General features: G+C 49.2%; 7 protein-coding genes across 7 annotated transcripts; 5 read left to right on the forward strand and 2 right to left on the reverse strand.

Annotated features, from left to right (window-relative positions):
• Window positions 1–1,723: 1,723 nt before the first annotated feature.
• On the reverse strand, window positions 1,724–2,674 carry EPUS_02425 (uncharacterized protein; the record flags this gene model as incomplete). Its single annotated transcript, XM_007805331.1, has 1 exon — window positions 1,724–2,674. One exon carries the CDS (start codon window positions 2,672–2,674, stop codon window positions 1,724–1,726), a length of 951 nt encoding a protein of 316 aa, XP_007803522.1.
• A 2,433-nt stretch (window positions 2,675–5,107) lies between these two features.
• On the forward strand, window positions 5,108–6,457 carry EPUS_02426 (uncharacterized protein; the record flags this gene model as incomplete). Its single annotated transcript, XM_007805332.1, has 1 exon — window positions 5,108–6,457. The coding sequence occupies one exon, from the start codon at window positions 5,108–5,110 to the stop codon at window positions 6,455–6,457; it is 1,350 nt and encodes a 449-aa protein (XP_007803523.1).
• A 569-nt stretch (window positions 6,458–7,026) lies between these two features.
• Window positions 7,027–7,888, forward strand: EPUS_02427 (uncharacterized protein; the record flags this gene model as incomplete). Its single annotated transcript, XM_007805333.1, has 3 exons — window positions 7,027–7,098; window positions 7,156–7,791; window positions 7,823–7,888. 3 exons carry the CDS (start codon window positions 7,027–7,029, stop codon window positions 7,886–7,888), a joined length of 774 nt encoding a protein of 257 aa, XP_007803524.1.
• Window positions 7,889–9,113: 1,225 nt separating this feature from the next.
• EPUS_02428 (uncharacterized protein) lies at window positions 9,114–11,041 on the forward strand (the record flags this gene model as incomplete). Its single annotated transcript, XM_007805334.1, has 4 exons — window positions 9,114–9,153; window positions 9,203–9,584; window positions 9,635–9,984; window positions 10,044–11,041. The coding sequence occupies 4 exons, from the start codon at window positions 9,114–9,116 to the stop codon at window positions 11,039–11,041; spliced, it is 1,770 nt and encodes a 589-aa protein (XP_007803525.1).
• Window positions 11,042–11,843: 802 nt separating this feature from the next.
• On the forward strand, window positions 11,844–12,611 carry EPUS_02429 (uncharacterized protein; the record flags this gene model as incomplete). Its single annotated transcript, XM_007805335.1, has 2 exons — window positions 11,844–12,048; window positions 12,106–12,611. 2 exons carry the CDS (start codon window positions 11,844–11,846, stop codon window positions 12,609–12,611), a joined length of 711 nt encoding a protein of 236 aa, XP_007803526.1.
• Window positions 12,612–13,271: 660 nt separating this feature from the next.
• On the forward strand, window positions 13,272–15,210 carry EPUS_02430 (Oxysterol-binding protein-like protein OBPalpha; the record flags this gene model as incomplete). The annotated part of the gene is made up of 7 exons (XM_007805336.1): window positions 13,272–13,317; window positions 13,369–13,458; window positions 13,514–13,619; window positions 13,671–13,781; window positions 13,833–14,108; window positions 14,155–14,718; window positions 14,766–15,210. 7 exons carry the CDS (start codon window positions 13,272–13,274, stop codon window positions 15,208–15,210), a joined length of 1,638 nt encoding a protein of 545 aa, XP_007803527.1.
• Window positions 15,211–15,568: 358 nt separating this feature from the next.
• Window positions 15,569–17,615, reverse strand: EPUS_02431 (uncharacterized protein; the record flags this gene model as incomplete). Its single annotated transcript, XM_007805337.1, has 3 exons — window positions 15,569–16,840; window positions 16,910–17,364; window positions 17,465–17,615. 3 exons carry the CDS (start codon window positions 17,613–17,615, stop codon window positions 15,569–15,571), a joined length of 1,878 nt encoding a protein of 625 aa, XP_007803528.1.
• Between the last annotated feature and the right edge of the window lie 1,592 nt (window positions 17,616–19,207).

Raw genomic sequence — 19,207 nt, forward strand, 5'->3', positions numbered from 1 at the left:
TGGAAATGGAAGAAGTGGAACTTTTTTTGGTTGGTTTTTTTCTTCACCGCGTCGGTCAGATCAAAAAGGCCGCGGTGTTCGTTGTGCCACACACACACACACACACACACACACACAACACCGTCTACTGAACAGATCCTTGTTCGGGATCCAGTTTTCCCCCTTTCTAGCGCAGCGTCTGCCCTCTACTTCTGAGGATTTTCATCACAATCGCATAGCCCGGGCGTCGGCGTTTCTATTGGCTTCGGCGTTTCTATTGGCGTTGGTGTTGACGGAGCGAAGGCATGGAGCTTTTTTGGTACCCTAGTTACAGTAATTCAACTGCCTAATAGGGGCCGGATCCAGAGGATGGCTGGCTCTGTTCGTATCCGCCTCACATTCACAGCAACTGGAGATTGGATATTGGAGACTGGTTTGGGTCTGGACCTTACCTTTAGTATATCTATCTAGAAAAGGAAGGAGGGGAGGAAGGAAGGCAGGAAGGCAGGAAGGCAGGAAGGAAGGAAGGAAGGAAGGAAGGAAGGAAGGAAGCAGGAAGGAAGGAGGAAGGAAGGAAGGGAGAGAAAGCTTCCCAGTCATCTATCTGTCTTTCATCTAGCTTGAACCTTGATCTCTTTGACCATTGAATCGTTCGATAAGGGGACGGTGTGATGTGGCATCGCATCGCATCGCATATGATACGTTATTCTAAGTAGTAATCTAATGTAATGCAATGCGATGTATTGCGGTATAGTGGGGATGGGAACATAATTATATTTTCATCTCGAAGGGAGAGACAGTAAAACACGCAAAGAGGGCTGGACGTTGACAGTTTGAAGCACGGGGAGGGACGGGGGTTCGAGGTTACACGTGGTCGAGTAAATTGCCCTGGATACAATAACCCATGCGCTCCTTCTCTACTTCTCTCCGTTCCGCTCCAGCTAGTCCCCTTGGGCCCTTTCCGTTGGGATCTTGGGAGTGATCGGCGGTTATTGGTGTTGATGAAAGGGTAGGCCTAGGCTTCATGATTTTGTAGGTCTTGCTGTAGTCGCAGGACACTTTCTGGTGCATGTCTGAGCTTCCTCTGCAGGTTGTACAGCGTTGTGAAACTGTCCACTACCAGCTTACCAAGAGTTCCCAGACCAGAGATATAATCACAAACAAATTACCCAAGGGCACGCTCTCAAGCTGTTCTGCAAACCTCTCAGATATATTGAAGCACGCGAGAAGTGGGCCAATCTTGAAAAGACGAAGCTTGTCACTGGTTCTGCTTCAATCTGATGACCAGCCTCTGCCCTAACCCAAATAGTTAAGAAACAGGGTCCGAGTCTGGAAACTACGCCTGGACCAGGGGTCGAAGGGTAGATTTACCATCCACGACACACTATCCATGGGGTTTTGGCGCCTTTCCTGAATTTCACGTAAAACGGAGCGCAAGATGATCTGAAGAAGACTATTTACCGGTCAAAGACATGCCATAAAGACTACTGTGTCAGGTGGCAGAAGGGAGGAAGGGTTCGCCGAAGGAAAATATTCCTGACTGGGGTGCAATATTAAATGTAAGTGGTAACAACTTACTATAACGATGGTGCGAAGAAGTCCAAGCGGACACTCCAACACGGATGGAGAGCATGCCCACCAGACGCACCTGCATGCTCAAATCAATTCACACACCCGATTAAAATCGCTCAATTAGATGGGACAAGCAACTACCCACAGCCTGTCCCTACTCGTAGTGAAGCTGCTATTTGTTCTCGTTGAACTTGCTTTCCTCTCTCAACCATGCCTCAAAGTCTTGCATGTCCGGGTTCAGCCTCTTATTCTCCGCAATGTCAGCTTTGTAGCCGACATCTACAAACCACTTGAACATAGTCCCTAACTCCTTCACCAAGTACTGAATCATACTACCTACAAACCCGAAAGTGATAGGCATCTTCTTTCCGTAAACTTTCTCGAAGACCTTCGAGCCCTCGGCTTGAGTCAATTCATCACCAGCGAGGGAGATAGCGTTGTTGAGGAAGACTTTTGGGTCAGAATCAAGCTTGGAGAAGGCCATGGCGGCGAAGATACCAATATCCCTCGTGCCGACAAGTTGAAGAGGTACAACGCCCATATTACTCCACATGGCGGCAAAGCCTTTGCCGAGAAAGTCTGGTGTCAGGTTGTCGAAAAAGGCAACGGGGCGGAGGATGGTGTAGGTCATTCCCTGTGGATTTTTCTTTGGATCTTTGACTGCTTCGATGAGATGGACCTCGATATTGTGCTTGGAGATGAAATGGGGAATATTAGTGGGCTCATTGATCGAGTTTGATCCGCCGCGATCGACCGAGGTGTAGACAAAGTGTTTGACGCCGGAGGAGAGGGCCGCATCGACCAAAGCTGTACCTTGTTTTTCTTCGATATCTTCGGAGACGTTTTTTTGACCCATGGCAGGCAATTGTACACTGAAGACCCCCCAAACGCTACCACTGCTGCCGGCTTTAGTAAAGATAGACTGGCAGTCGTTGAGGTCGCCGGGCAGGAGGGTGATCTTGTTCGATTTGGAGGCTAGCTCTTTGGCGGCAGCAGATTCGGTATTGCGGGTTAGGGCAAGGATCTCATGAGGGTATGGAGGCGGGTTAGCGACAAGAGCGTTGACTACTGCCCCGCCTTGCTTGCCGGTTGCACCAGCGACGAGAATCTTGCGGACGGACATGGTAGAAGGTCGAGGATGGGTGGGATGGGTTTGTGGAACCTGGTCGATGGGTTGGAGAATCGCAGCTTTAATGTTAGTATGAGAGGATGTAAGGTCAATAAAGGTTTCGCTTGAATGTGAGTGGAAGGGAAACCTGGCGATAGCAGATATCTAATATATAGCCCTGAAAACTGAACCTCAAGGTCGTTTCTCTTTGGAACGGAGGTATTTGACTGCGTGCCGCTGAGGCAGGGAAAATGTACAGAGAATATCGCAGCATACCCTCCACACGGATCATGTCAACCGGACTGTTCCTCGAATCTAGCTCCAGGCACCAGAAGCATATGGGCTCAACTTACAAATAACAGGCTATGCTCCGTGTATGACATAGTCCGAATGGTGCCTGGATCTTGCTTCAGATAGGTAAGCAGTCACAGAATTTTGGGTTTCGGATCGGTAAATACGCAGAGAGCCAAAGCTTCACCACTAACGTTGCTTGCAGTGGTGCCGCTACGGAGGTGTCAAATTACTAAGTGCATCCAAAGGCCAAGTGGACGAAAACTCAAGTCACTCTTACTGCTTAAATTGAGCCGATGTCTGGCCATGGGTTATGAACGCTCGATGACCTCCTCAGCATCAGACTTTTGACCAAGGATTATCCTGGATTGGTCATATATTACCGGTGCGCGGTCCCATAGGCGCCGCTTCACCGAAATCGAGATAAGCAAGTTGTGGTTGAATGGCGAATGTGTTATCCAATAGGTGAGATAGAGAGAGACATTGCGATGAGCAACTCGTCAGCTTTCGCCACACCACCCATCGAAGTTGACTGTGCTGGTTCATTCTGACGCACTGCACAACGCAGCAAGGAGCAGATCTCCAAATAGGCCCACCAGAAGTGCCAGTTATGTGACAAGCGATGAGCAATACAACTGGCACGGTGACCGAGCGCAATAACTCTTTCGAGGTCCCTAAGAGCAAAGATATGGCCCATCTCGAAGCGCGTTGTCTTGTCGATGGAGTTATCTACGATGGAGAAATAAGGAACAAGAGCCAAGAGACATAGGAGTGATGGTAGGAGTAACGCGGCAACAATGATCCAACTCTTTTATTTCCCTCGAAGGAATGCCTGAAGTGAGGTGCGAGACGGGCACCCGGACAGCATGGGCAAGCGATTTCATGAACCCGACTCAGTAGGCAGGTAGAGTGTAAAATAAGCGAGGACTGGTTGGAGATGCGGCATGTAAACGAGGTGACCGAAGAAGTCGAAAGTGATAAGTACCACCTACCAATTATTATTGTCACGCAAGAAGCACGGAGTAAGATTGCCGCCTCCCAGCTCTGACGAATCAATTCCCCGACAAACTCAAAACTAATTTCCTTCTGACACAGCCCCGCTCCCTACAGGTGGGATCCTGACCTCCTCTCATTCAACAAACCCTTTACCTATCTCAATCATCACTACGGCTGCAGCGCGTCTGGAATCTCAGTACTCCATCATCGACTTATTCCACCCATACGTTGTTCGATGATTGAAGAATGCTCAATCAGTGGACTCTTCGATGTAGCACTTCCTCACAACACAGCTGGAGCATTTGCTACCAAGACATCAAAGATTACCCTAGAACATCACACTTTGAGATGGCTTAATGAGCTTGTTTCACAGTCTTGGCCAAGGTATCGCCAATTTGGAACATTGTTGCCGCCGTTGTGATCAGCGCCTCTACACTTCTACCACGCGAGGTGACTTGAAACATGACCCATCTAGACCTTTCCTCAATGTCTTCGCTTAGACATAGCTGGTACCCTGACCATTGGCTATGCGTGGCTTTGTACAGATGCAAGCCCTTAGAGACAATATCCTAACTTGGCCGGCTGGGCGTCTGTCCCTGTCGCGCTTCTGCCGAGTGACTTTCTCCATAAGGCTGTTTCATAATGATCGTACCCTTGGAAATACGCTACTGTGCCGAGTGCTATTACAGTCTGCATTTCCCCTTTGTGGAATACTGTTGTGTCTTTTTGCATTGTTCTCAACAATAGCTCGTGGCGCAAATCTCTGCCTTTGTCTGTTAGCATTGTTGTATTGCGTTGACCGCAAGAAGTGATTTCTCGCTTCATTCACTCATTGTACCACCCCTCGGTCATTGTCTCCTTCTCATATACCACAATCTTTGTCATATCGATGCACATTATGACTTAGCAACCTATTGTTGGCTCTGGCAGTTAAAAGAAACCTTCCACCACCATCTTCTGCAACTTCTTCCTTGTTCTGCCGCAGTCCATCCTACCTAATTTGCAACCTCTTTGGAGATACATATAACTTGCGAACCACTCGAAAGACAGCTCAAACTCGAAAAACTCTCGATCAAACTCCTTGAACTTTCGGCAGGCCGAAGTTCATTGCTCAGAGATCTCACCACCACAACTCTACACAACAATACACACCTCATCATCATGCTCTCTTCACAATCCATCAGCAAGATCTTGTTTGGCATCCTCAGCGTTACTTCCGTCGCCCATGCTCACACATGGATCGAGCAGCTCACAGCCATTGCGCCGAATGGCACATTCGTGGGTGAGCCTGGATATCCTCGTGGCAACATCCTACGAACCGAGCCTGGTTTTAGTGACGTGCCGTTGGTCCATCTCATCACTGGCGCTCCAAATGATCCGATGTGCAAAGATTCTCAGAAATCAACCTCTTCGCAGACCAAATCAAGCCCTCGCCTGAAGACAGTACCGGGTGCAGACATCGCACTTCGCTACCAAGAGAACGGCCATGTAACACTTCCTGAGAATCAACCCGGCAAAGCTGAAAACCGCGGCAACATATTTGTTTACGGAACCACCGAACCAAAGGACAACGAGTTGTTTAACGATGTTCACGGCGTCTGGACCGCGGACGGCAAAGGCGGAGATGGACGCGGTGTCTTACTTGCCAAGGGTGCCTACGACGATGGCCAGTGCTATCAAGTCAACGGCGGTGCTATATCCACAAATCGACAGAAGATGTTCGCCCATCCAACAAACCAGCTCATGGGAGCCGACTTGTGGTGCCAAACCGATATTAGACTCCCCTCCGATGCTCTAACTGGTAAACCTTACACACTCTATTGGGTGTGGGAATGGCCAACAGCCGCGGGCATCGACCCAGGCCTCCCGAAGGGGAAGAACGAGACCTATACGAGCTGTATTGACGTCGATTTGGACCAGTCAGTTGGTGATTTGTTTCAGAAGGTAGCCAGTAGTGGATTTGTCCAAGACCAGCCAGTTGAAAATGCAGCTGTTCCCGACCAATTCTCCAAACTTGGTGAGCAGCCTGCCGCCACTGGATCAACCGACTCCGCTCCGCCTTCTTCTGCTCCGTCTACATCAGCACCGGTACCAGGTACCCCAGCATCATCTGCTGCTCCAGGTTCATCTGATCCAGTTGCTTCTTCCACGGCTGCATTAGCTCCAACCACGATCTCGCCTATTCCCGGGTCTAGCGCTTCAGCTTCATCTAGCCTGGCTACATCTGCCTCGTCAGTCGTTCTTTCGGCTTCCATATCTTCGTTTGAGGCCATCCCGACCATCATCTTACCCATTCCTGGTCCTGATGCTCCATCCACCACCCCATCCGCTGCCGCGACAAGCTCTCAAGCAGTCTCAGATATCTCGGTGCAGACCTTGATCACCTCCGTCATCACGACTGAGCGAGTTACGACCACCGAGTTCGTAACTTTGCCAGCAACTGCAGCACCCACACCAGGTGCAGCACCGAAGATCCGTGGACGCAACCCAATCTTCAATTTGGGCAACTGAACGGGCTATACAGCGGTTAGATGATGCTATGGGCAAAGAAAGTGTCCTTTTGAATGAACATATTTTCATGGTGCATTTCTAGGCGTTGGAGCATCATGAAGCGGTGCAGGGCTGGATATCTGCTAACCAATGACCCAGAGTAGCATCACGCATCTTAACAATGAAAAAAACATTGGAAACTGCTCCTAGACTTCCCATGACTAGTGAAACTTGATTTGAACTTTACCACTTGTCACTGAGTGATAGCAGTCATAAGATTGCACTTCCAACTTCAAGTTGCTACACTAGATGTCATGTGCACAAGAAATCATCTGCCAAGCTTTGTCTTAGCACCACGCTACTAAAACTCGCTCAAAATTGTGAGAGGGTGCAACTTGTAAATTTTGTACTAACTCGTCAATGGCCCATCAGTGGTTTATACTACGTACATCTCCTGCCTCTTTCCAGTAAATTACTAGCCGTTCCGAAGCAGGACATACTCACTATAGTAGAGGACCATAGCACAACGGAGCAAATTCACCTTCAACTTAGATCTTCTTTCCCCTCCTGTCTGCTTCTCTTTCCAAAATATGGCTTGTGAGGAGCCAACTTTCAGACCTGGTCTCATTGTCGTGGATTTTCAGAATGACTTCTGTCCACCTGTATGGTATCACTGACATCTAGATCTTTAAGATGCATTGCATTGACTTGCTCTCCAGGACGGATCCTTGGCCGTTCCTGGAGGCCGTGATCTTGCCCCATTGATCAATTCACTTATCTCTTTGCCGGGATTTGTCATCAAGATTGCTACACAAGACTTTCATCCAGCTAATCATATTTCTTTCGCGACCAACCACCCTCCACCAAACAATGAACCTTTCGAAAGCTTCATCGAATTGAAGAACTGGGTTGTTGGCAGAGAAGATGAGAAAGTGAAGCAAAGACTTTGGCCTCCTCACTGCGTGCAAGGCACCAAAGGAGCCGCCTTTAGCGATGATTTTCAGCAGGAGAGAGTTGACGTTGTTGTTCAGAAGGGTATGAACGAAAAGAGCGAGATGTATTCTGTCTTCGCTGATGCCTTCGGCAACTTCAATTGTGAGGGGAGAGGGGTGAGTCATAATGTGGTTGACCTCCTCAACGACAAAGCGGTCTCTAGCCTCTTCATTGTTGGTCTGGCAGGTGATTACTGCGTCAGATACACGGCTCTGGACGCTGTGAAGGCAGGATTTGCTGTCTATGTTGTTGAAGAAGGCACCAAGTGCGTTGACCTCGAGCAAGGCTGGGCTGACGCTGTTCGAGCTTTCAAACTATCTGGCGTCAATGTCGTGCAGGCGGATGGTCCTGAGATCAGCAAGGTACGATCACTAGGCTGACTTCGTGCTCAAGGCTCTATTTTCTCAGGTTCGTGGTGCTCCGGAGCTTGCTCAATATCTCTGGACTCTCCCGTTCTGAGCACACCATCAGAACGGGACACAAACCCTCAATTTCATAACCATACAATCTCCAATACGGTAGACATTAACGAAGTGCATTCAGCATGTTGTTCGATCAACCGCGCAATGCGGCTGCTGCAACTCCGGAAACATCGTGAATTTTCTACGGCCCTAAATCTGTCGAGTCGCGTAGCACAATCTATGCCGCGCAATCTTGTCTCAAAATCACCTTTTGCAGACTTATATCTGATCAGGCAAATGGAACTTGACACACGATCAATTTCTGCAAGGCCGGGATACCTTGTGAAGCGCGCATCCTTTTGATTACTGAGCGGATGGCGAAGAGGATCTTGGTCGCCAGATCTGGTAATTCATCCTGATGGGGGGTTTCATGCAGTGTATGCAGCTTCGTGTGGCATGAGTGTTATCAGCCATAATATCTACTTGCATCACAAGCTTGTTGGTTGACCCAGATGTTCAACACATTATCAAAAGAGTGTTTCTCTTACAACGAACGAGTGATCCATGGTCCTATACCTCGCACCAGCCAGCAATTTTGATACGGAGCCTCATCGCTCGACATCATGTCTTCCCAGGTGCTCAAATGACACCTGCGCAGCTAGATCAAGAGATTTAATCCAACGCCATAAACAGCACGCGATTTGTTTTCTCCAAACTCAATTTCCTGAAAGAGCCGATCTTCGATGTAAGGTACCGATCTTCTTCTAGGGCCTTGAAGAGCTTTATTCACTACGCTGGCCTTTTCCTGGGATCTATTTACTACTGCCGCTGGTTCTCTGTATTGTTCCCTCGACATACGACAACTTCACCATTGCTTTCTCTCTCCCCAGAACTTACTCTGCGTTGCTGGGTTTGAAGCCTCGAGGTTTGTTCTCTCCCCGTGCGATGATGCAAAATCAACTTCAACACTAGCCTATCTACTCGTTCATGCTTGCACGTTATTGATCCTCCCATGAACTTTCTCTCTGTCGATCTTCATGGTCAGCGTGATCTGCTGCAGGCTATGGTCGGCTGATAGCTGCCCTCCAACCTTATTTGCTTCTGCCTGGCCATATAATTTCCATCATCTACGCGTTGCGAGTGCTCTACCTATTCAGATTTTCGACCATATCTTGATAGCCATATCATGTGCTGACAGCTTTTTATCTACTTTAGGATCGTCTACGTCTTGGTGAATCTGTCCACGGAAGTCAGATACCTGGTCTGGTGGAAGCATTTCAACCATGGCCAAGCTCAGTATTGCTACACTTGAGGGTATGAAGAGTGAGTATCAGGTACAATTACTATATCAGACATGACTGAAACTTTCCAGGAATCACACGCAACCGTATGAGACGGGGTGTACTTCATGTCAGCCTTGCGCCAAGTCCTGATTCTTCTACTGCTGGTTATCAGCCTCCATCGTCTGGACGGCATTCATCTCGTCCTGATAGGCCGGTGCTCCTACGATTCCCGGTTGAGATCCTGAAGAACATTCTTGAATATCTTGAACCAATCTGGCTGATTCAAGTCGCCTCTGCATACCCTGACATCAACAAAGTTTTAGGGTTTCAGCAATCGAATAGGATATGGTATGACGCTCTCCCCGCCGCTCTTTTCCTTGAGCCCGAGAGCTTTCAAGATGAGGTGCTCGTTGAAAATCGCAAGATGGCTTATACAAGTGGAGATGGGACGGACACGACTTTGCAACTATCGTAAGTTTCACGCCTCTCACCATCTTGCCATGAGTAACAAGCTCAAATAGGACGAACCACTTCCGCAATGAAACGTTCTACTACGGTTCGACTCGGAGCTCTCGGTTTGTCCTACCAGTTCTATTGGGTTTGAGTGAGCTTTCCTTAAACCTGGACTTCTCTTATGATACCACGCATCCCCATGATCGACGATTCTATCCGACAACTCCTACGCGGGTGAGGGTCATGGCCCTAGGTGGTCCATACCAACCCTGGCTTGATTACAGACGAGAGATCACTGGTCACCTACACTATAATATGAGATGCTGTATCTGCCTTGAGCTCACTGGAAGATATCGCCGCTACAAGCAGATTTGGGGATTGAAGTGGTGCACCAAATGCTATGATCATTATATGCTGGGTATGTTATTTGCTCGAGAATCGGTACAATACCTGCTAATTCTCGAATGACTAATCCAGATCCTGCCCAAGTTTCGAAAATCCCCGGTCTTGTCATGCTTATTAAACGTTTCGCATATGTTAGCAGTATCCGTCTTAGAGAGAAGCCCCAGAATTATGAGTACCGCCCTATGGTCGACGAAATTCTGCGCGCAAGAATCGGAATCGACTTTGAGACTGCTGTCAACGTTCAATGTTACATCCTCCAGCTTTTGCAGACGTGGAAGGGCGGACCTCAATGTGAACAACTCAGAGTTAATCGCTCCCGGCTTCGGGGAGACATTGTCAAACGTGCGCAAGAGATCTGGCAAAGTATAAAGCTCAAGGGAAATGAGAATTTCGTTGAGAAGACAGGTGATCTTGCGGTGAGACGACTTGCGATTCAGAAGAAGATCATCGTTCACGCGCGGGAGCGGTGGGCTCCTGCCTCAGTCCTTCCGACTTTCTTGTTCCCTTCCCGACTTCTGACCGATGCCGACCTTTGGTTACCTTACGATCCTGATGAACAATGGCTTCCAGACCCGACACTTCAGCTCGAGACAAGCCGAGATGTACTTCGGGCTGGGACTGGTTGGGTGGACCAAAAGGCTAGGGAGATGTTGCTCGAATTGGTAATCTACAAGCCGGACATGGCAATCAGCACCTGGGTCAAGGCTGCCGAACAGTGGCATATTCAACGAATCACGCAAGATCTCTACTCGGGAAAATATCTGAATCTTGAATACGGAGGCCATCGTTTGCGAAGGCTCGAAAATGTAGGAACCCCCGAAAACAATCGGCTGGACGTCATCGCCAAAAAATTGCGGATTGATCCGTTGTTCCCTGTGGGCACTCTGACTGAGCACGAGAATAAGATGGCGGTCGCCAGTTTCATCAGACTCATACGGCACCGGTGTGCAGGCTGTCCTATCAACAACCTACTCATTCTACCCTGTGGGCTCAAGGAGATTGTGCAGCATTTCGGCCAGTATCATCCGTACGAATTCTGGTTGAATGACAAGTGGACAGTTCGAGGATGACTGTAATGTAGGAGGATGCTGATGTGTTGGCATGGTACGGTGAAGTGCTTGGGCAGATCATGTTCTGTCATGCTGGCCCTCAAGGCAACTTTCTTAAGCTTTCCGGACACGATTTTCATTCCTTTCATTAGTGCAAGACTCATCATTGGAAAGTTGTGTGGATGATTGGATGAGCAATTGGGCTGTGATGCATTCTTGCATGAGGCATGCACTGCGCCAGGTACATTTTGGGCCAAAGTAACCTTACGAGATACTCCAGATTAGCAAGCATGTAAATCGTGTACCTAACACTATCCCATGCAAGCCTCATCTTCATCCTGCAGCTGGTGGGAAGTCGGTGTGACCGAAATAGGAGCGGCTAGCATTTATGCTGCTATCAGATAAGCAACGCCTTCCCCTTCACGGAAACTAGTTCGGAAGTCTTCCACGAGTAACGTATCGGGCCGTCTGAAGTAGCGCATCCAAGGATCCCAGGACCGCCTGGAAGCCTGCACGGATTGCAAGGAAGAAGGAGCTAGGCGTTGATCAAGCAACGTAGACAGTCGCTCTTAGTCCTGAATCTAGTTAGGCGCCGTACAACAAAGATACCGAATTGCGGCCCCAATTGTGAGGCTGTTCCTTTGTTCCTCCGCTACTCCTCCACGTGAATGACTGCAGACAAAGCACGTGGCGGCGTGTGTCAAGATGGATCCGTCGAGGACAAACACAGCACCGGAGGTGTTGCGTTGCAAGCCATAAGTGACCTGCCCGCCACGGTGCGCAAACATGTCCTCAACCATTCCTCGTGCACCTGCCCACCACAATGCCGCATGCTATCTACCCTCACACTTTGACCATGGCGCGGCCTGGTTCACCATCTCTGGGATTCATAACCATTCCACGAGGTCAATCAGTCAGTGACTGTCCAAAGAGTGCCATCATAATCTCGCCAAAGACCGAGCGCATCATATGTACGAGAGAAGAAGACTTCCGGAGATGGACTTGGAGCGAGGTCAAGGAAGCCATCAGTGGGTGTTCCTACGAATGCAATCCTATCTACACAAGCGGTTTCTAAACAGCAATAGGAATCAACCGTATCGACCTGTTTCAACGTACGCCGACCGACCTGATACGATACGTTGAGTTTGTCCACTACCTCAAGAAGACATTTGGGTCCGTCCTCCACTTCATCCAGCACGAAAGACTGCACTGGCCATCTGTCCAACCCTCTGGTCAAGCGCCGTTCGAGAACCCCACCGACTACAAGATCCTCTACAATGACTGGCCATACGGCATTGACCTTGATATTGTCCATCTTGTGGTTTGGACCAAATTCGAACTCGAAGACGATGTCACTACCAATGATCTCAGCCAAGAATCGAGAGCGCTGATCGATGCATTTGTGCAAAAGACCTTCTGCGGGAAAAATGGCGTGTCACGGGATAGTCTCATCTGGTTCAAGAACTGGAAGTCTCTCAAGAGTGTGCATGCTTTGGAGCACTTCCATGTCATGTTATACAAGCCGGATCAGGAGTTTTTGAGAAGAATCACTGGGGGAGACGTGGCCATTTCTGAGAAGCTGAAAAGCTGACGTGGTGAGAGTCACGACACATGATCGGAATGGGGCGACGCTGAATAGGGTGATCGTCCAACAGGATACAGCATCAGCAAGTGGAGTTCTCCATGAAAGCCTTCTAGAGTTTGGGAGATAGACATTGAGCCCCGAGCCGCCTTCGATGGCTGGTCATTTAACTGTCATCATTACGAATCTAGATACCCATAGATGATTAGAGACAGGTTTGCAGAGCATATCAATATGTGAGCTGTAACACAACTTCTGAAGTTATACCGTAAGAGTCCTGACGATAAGGGCCGATGACGTTGGAGTGCATCTTTCCGCGGGGCCATGATGGACAAATCCCAACCAACTACGGCGGACTGCTAGTATTACTGCGACAAGGTAGATGATCACGACTGCTGGCAGTGTCCCAGTATCTGACCTCCTGAGAACCGCAACATTGCGCAGTTCTTGATGTAGCGCGCCTTGAATGCAGCACAAAATAATTGCGCAGCTCAGCGGTTGACTGCGAATATTGACCCGCTGCGCTGTCAGCTTTTCAGCCTTTCTCGTGTCAAATTCCACCGCAGCCCTGCGTCATTCCCGCCGAGGCTCCGGTTGATACTTATACACTTTTCTGATGCCTTCAATCACAAACATCCAGCGCTGATTGCTTTTGGGAAGGATTTCAAGATGCCACTACATAGTCATCATGCTCACAGGCGATCGAGCCTGAACAGTAAGGACACATACTGGCCCTGGGTACTTTGAGACTGATCGAAGATTCTAGGCAACCGCTCGTCCACGGATGATATGAGACCAGACTCAGCCGGGGGGGCAGAAGACGATGCTACCATTGTCGAGCCAGACCAGGGCAACGGTAAAGCCATAACAAACCGGCTCCAAGGACTAGCAAGCTAACAGCCAGAGCTCAGTCCTCTCACATATCATATCTCAGCTTCGACCTGGCGCAGATCTCTCACGCGTCACCTTGCCCACGTTTATCTTAGAGCCACGGTCTATGTTGGAGAGAATTACCAAGTGCGCATGGTGACTTTTTCTTATTTATCAAAGATTGACCCTTGACCACAGTTTCATGGCGCATCCGGAGACACTGCTGCCTATGCCTCAAATCGACGATCCCATCAAGCGTTTCGTGGCGGTAGTTAAATTCTACCTCAGCGGTTGGCACATCAAACCTCCGTAAGCTGTTGATATCACATCTTCTGCTGGCCCTGCTGATGAAGCATTTAGGGGGGTAAAGAAGCCCCTGAACCCAATCCTTGGCGAGACCTTTACCTGCTACTGGGAGTATCCCGACCACACTCGAGGCTACTACATCGCTGAACAAACATCACATCATCCACCTAAATCCTCGTATTTCTTTATGGCTCCCGACCACGGTATCCGTGTGGATGGTACACTGAAACCCCGTAGCAAGTTCCTGGGCAACTCAGCTGCAAGCATGATGGAGGGTATATCATATCTAAGGTTCTTGAACAGGGGAAAGTCAAGAGGTGGGGAGAAATAGTGCGCATCTCTGGCCAGCGCTGCGGACTTTGCTAACTCATGGTAGTATTCTAACTCAACCGAACATGTATGCTCGAGGTATCCTTTTCGGCAAGATGAAATACGAACTGGGGGATCATAGCTACGTGCGCTGTCCTGAGAACAACTTGACCGCAGACATCGAATTCAAGACCAAAGGTTACTTTAGTGGCACTTACAATGCTATGGGGGGCGTGATCAAGAACGAAAAGACTGGAGAGGTACTCTATGAGCTGAGCGGCATGTGGAATGGAGAGATGCACATCAAAGATCTGGTGACAGGTCACAAGGAGCTACTTTTCAATGCGACAAACGCGAAGCATACGCCACCACGGACAAGACGACTAGAAGAGCAGGCTGACCGGGAAAGTCAGAAGCTATGGCGGAGTACCGTGCTGGCAGTCAATGCACGGGATCACGAGAAAGCAACAGATGAGAAGTCGAAGATCGAAGATCGCCAGCGAGAAGAGGCTGCTAAGAGAGCCGAAGAAGGAATTGATTGGACGCCCAAGTTGTTCAGAAGAGTAAGGGCTGGTCCTGGTGAATCTGAAGAGGGAGAAGCGGATCTCGATTGGATTCTGAACGCCACAATGTGAGTCGACGTACAATTAGGGACGTATATTTGCTGATCGAGAACAGAGATGGTAAAGATCCAAAGACAATGACAGAGCAAATTCTGGCCATTACCCCCATTCTGCCTGGGCAGAAAGTAGATTCTGATTTTGAGATTCCACCTCACACTTCCAATGCAGCACCAAATCACGATAACAATTTGCAACCGGAGCAAAATGCTGCCGCCCAATCCTCTGGTGATGGGAATGATCTGATAGATTTTGGTGACTCGGCTCCAAACGCAAAGGCGGTCACTGCAAACCAAAATATTTCATCGCAACATCGGACAAGGTCGGAGAGTCTGATGGATGATGACCAACACATTAACGCCATGAATGACAAGATGGGAAACATGAATCTGATGGGGCCAATGCAGGCTTCAGGGAACCCTTCAACAGGGAAAAATCGGCCTTTAGAGAGGACTGATACCGAGACGAGTGAGGTTGACTCATTCTTTGATGCTGAGGGGTGAGTGGTGGTAGAAAAAGCATATCACATTCCCGGCAGGAAGAGGCTTGCTGGTAGTTAAACAAGATTTTCGCTAGCTGCGTTGTGACGACTGGCTAGCCAAAAAATGATATACGCCTTCTGGGATTTGGAGACATATATGGAAGTACTACCAGCATTCTAGGAGCCAAATCAAGACTCGTTGAAGTTGTCCTCCTCGGCTTTGGTACCCAGAGCTCGAGGGCCTTGGCAGTTGGAATTAATCCAATGCCGAATCTTCTTGCTGGCCAACAGCTTCACTACGTACCACCAAGATAGGCTTGCGCAGCAACACTTCCTTATTTAAACTCAGTGAGTTCCAATGCTGCGTCCATTGCCCGCTCTTAGTAGGCGTCACTCTCCCATACACTGGCCTTGCCAATCGCTTCAACGCGGAACCCCAGCTTCTGCATCTCACCAACATTGACCATATTTCGACCATCGAAAACCCATCCAGGGCTCTTGACTTTTGTGGAAACCCGCTTCCAATCGACTTGAACATCTGCACTCATCGGCAAGGATGTCTTGTTGTTGCAATCCCTGCAGTCAGCAGGACAAGGTAACTCGGGCTTTAAATGGCCAAGAGGATTTGTAAAAGCATTGCTCCTGTCATTCTGTTCGGGACTGTCGCGTATGCTTAGCTTGGATATTATTGAGCGGACCCCTGAAGACGCCGTATGGCCCAAGGAGATGTATGAGGCTGGGCTGGAGGCGGCCCCTACCCCATGGTCTTTGGGATTGGCAACAGAGGGCCTCTCTGGATCAGGTAAGCAGCGAAATTGTTCCCAATCGGTCAGTATGAGGACTGCGTCAGCTTCTTGACAGGCCGAATACGGATTATCGTGAACCGTGACGTTGCTGTTAGGACATTCCGACTTGCCACTTTCCAAGCCCCCCGGTGAACGAATCGCTGCCCTGATATCTGCCAGATCGCAACCAGGGTCGAAAATGGTGATCTCCTTTACGGGTTCTTTGAGCAGCTCCTTGACAACGTGGAATGAACGAGTTTCGCGCGCATCGCTGGTGCCTTTCTTGAACGTCCATCCGAAAATGGCCACCTTCTTGTCTGCCAAGGATCCATCTAATCTGGAAATGACCCTCTGCACAAAATTGCGAGTCTGAAAGCGGTTTATCTGAAGCACTTGTAACCAGTAATCGCCTGCATCACGAAGATCGAGTGATGTGGCCAGATGTACCAAGTTGAGGACGTCTTTCTGGAAACACGAACCGCCAAATCCAATCCCAGCTTGCAGAAAATGCGCACCTATTCGATTATCACTGCCGAGAGCAGTCTGGACTTCAGCAATCTCGGCGCCAGTCCGCTCACATATGGCACTGATTGTGTTAATGCTGCTGATTCGTTGCGCAAGCATTGCATTGGCTGTCAGCTTTGCAAGTTCTGCCGACGTGTTGCTGATCTTTTGTATCTTCTCTTGGTCTATCCAGGTGGTGTATATGTCTGCAAGCGCCAACGCTGCCGCATGACCAGTGCTTGTCATTGATAACCCAATCAGTACGCGATCAGGTTCTAGCAGATTCCTAACTGCCTCTCCTTCGGCCAGAAATTCGGGGTTGGATAAGACCTCGAAAGACAAGGTAGGCCTGATCATCGAAATCTACTCATCCCATGTCAGGGTATTCGGCGAACAATGTTGTGATTTGTGCTTTTCTTGCAGAAGACTCACCATCTCCCTTACCCTCCTGGCCATCCCAACGGGAACAGTACTTTTCAGAACCACGATGACACCTTCCTTTGCCCACCTCGCAACGTCTTTAACTGCCTTCTCTAAAGACCCTGTATCCGCTGCCATCCCGGCTCCTTCACCCTCACTCCTCGTCGGCGTCTCCACACAAAGAAACACCATATCCGCCTCCCTAACACCACCTTTAACATCATTCGAGAATACCAAATTCGGCTTTCTTCCAGGCCTCTCCATCGCCCCATCATCATCCGTCCAGAGCAACGTAGGAAGTGTACCATCACGGGTAACTCGAACAAGGTCGCACAACCCTTGCTCATCGTTCAGGGGCAGGTGACGAGAGTTCGAGTTCCATCTGCGAACCAATGCCTCAGATATGTCGACCACGTTGATGTGTAGGGCTGGATTGAAGAAAGCGAGGACAGTGGCGGAGGGGGCACCTGACGAGAAAGAGAAAAGAGGATATCAGCTTGACAATCCGAAGCCTCTTCTTCATTTTCAAGAAGCCAAAATCGGAAGAACCATAGCAATCGAACTTACCTACATGTCCCGCACCAACGAAGCAGATGTTCTTGATATCCATCTCATTCGAGCTTTGGTCCTGTTCCACGCTTGGTGGGGGAGAGCCGCCAGCTTTGCTACAGGACATCTTCTTGCCTTGAGGGTCAGAGATATGTTTTGCTTGCGCCATGAACAGATGCAAACCACTATCGAGAATGATGTGAGTTAGTGGAATCACTCAAATCTACTCTTCAGTCCAAATATTCATGAATGAGTGAGTTTTCGTTCAGGTTGAATGTTAGGAATGGAGCACCTTGTTTAAAGACGATGGTCTTGAAGAAAGAATCAAAATGTACCATTAATTTCGCCTGTTGGTTGTGAGTGGCACACGCAGAGCCACACCCAATGGGCAACACAAACGCTGAGATAGGAAATACAAACACATGTCTCTCCAGGTTTGGTAAGCATCAGTCTTGCACCTCTGCCGGCATCAATGACCCTACAAACAAGTCAAGCAACGAGAGTTGGGTCATCCAGATGACTGCCTCAAGAATTACATCTTCGCGCCACACATAGAGCATCCTCACTCCAAAGTCGGATGGCCGCAGTGAGGAAGTAAAGAATCCATCCAGTGCAACTAAGTGCCAACCACATCCGTCCGCTACAACTGACAATTCATATAAAGCGCCCTAAACAACATCTGCACCACAACTTGAGCAAACATTGCAAGAGAATGGGGATCAATGCAGCGGCTTGTCCTAAGCATGCAAAGAATGAGGCACCAGCACCTGATACCCTGAGCCCCCCGTACAGATACATTAAGTACGTTGCAATGTCCAGGCAGGATAATCAGGCAACTGCAGGAAAGGTAGGTCACGTATCAGAACTGATGCGACTGTGGTCTCTCCCGTTCCAAGATGAGGAGGGGGTGGAGAATGCGACACTTACGTACACAGAAACAGAGACACAGAGAGATAGAGAAAAAGAGAAAGACAGAGAGAGAGATAACACTACCCGGTAATGAAAGGAGGGGAATTGAGGTTGATTCATTCTTCCAGGTAAAGTAGGTGTGCTTGGCTTCGGTGAGACTGGTGATGTTGTTGGGTTGGAGGAGAACCTTTATGAAGATGCTTGCGGTTTTGGGAGAATGGATTGATGGCATTGGGGGGGTTTGGTTCGTTATACTAAGTTAGTTAAACATTGGCTTGGTGAGTTTGACTGTGGGGCTGAACAGTTAAATGCCAACTGATATGGTTGCGCAAACTGGCTTAGACTTAGTGAGGTAGCGGAGGAATGAAAAAAATGAAAAAAGGGGGGTATGCAGTCACCCCATATGGTCTTCCTCTCTGCCGTTGGCTGTCTGGGTCTCAGCACCCCCGAATTGCGATATGAACTTCATTCTAAATCCCACCAAGCTGATTCCATCTAGCCACGCTCCAGTTCCCCCAGATGCCATCTTGGCCTGATTCATTTCACCTCTTCAACAACTTCTCCAGCTCCTCCGCGATCTGATCACCTACCTCACTCGTCGAGGCCGAGCCACCGATATCCTTGGTCGCAACACCCATCTCAATCACATTCCTGACCGCCTCCTCCACCACCTTCGCCTCTTCGGCCATCCCCAGACTGTACCGCAACAGCATCGCAACCGACAAGACGGCAGCCACCGGATTGACGACGCCCTGCCCAGCAATATCTGGCGCGGAGCCATGGATCGGTTCGTAGATGCCCTTGCAGAGACTGGGTTTGCCGTCCGCGGTGTGGTGCGGGATTCCCGAAAGC

The sequence above is a fragment of the Endocarpon pusillum genome (genome assembly GCF_000464535.1).
Source record: "Endocarpon pusillum Z07020 unplaced genomic scaffold scaffold4192, whole genome shotgun sequence".
Taxonomy (NCBI): Eukaryota; Fungi; Ascomycota; class Eurotiomycetes; order Verrucariales; family Verrucariaceae; genus Endocarpon; species Endocarpon pusillum.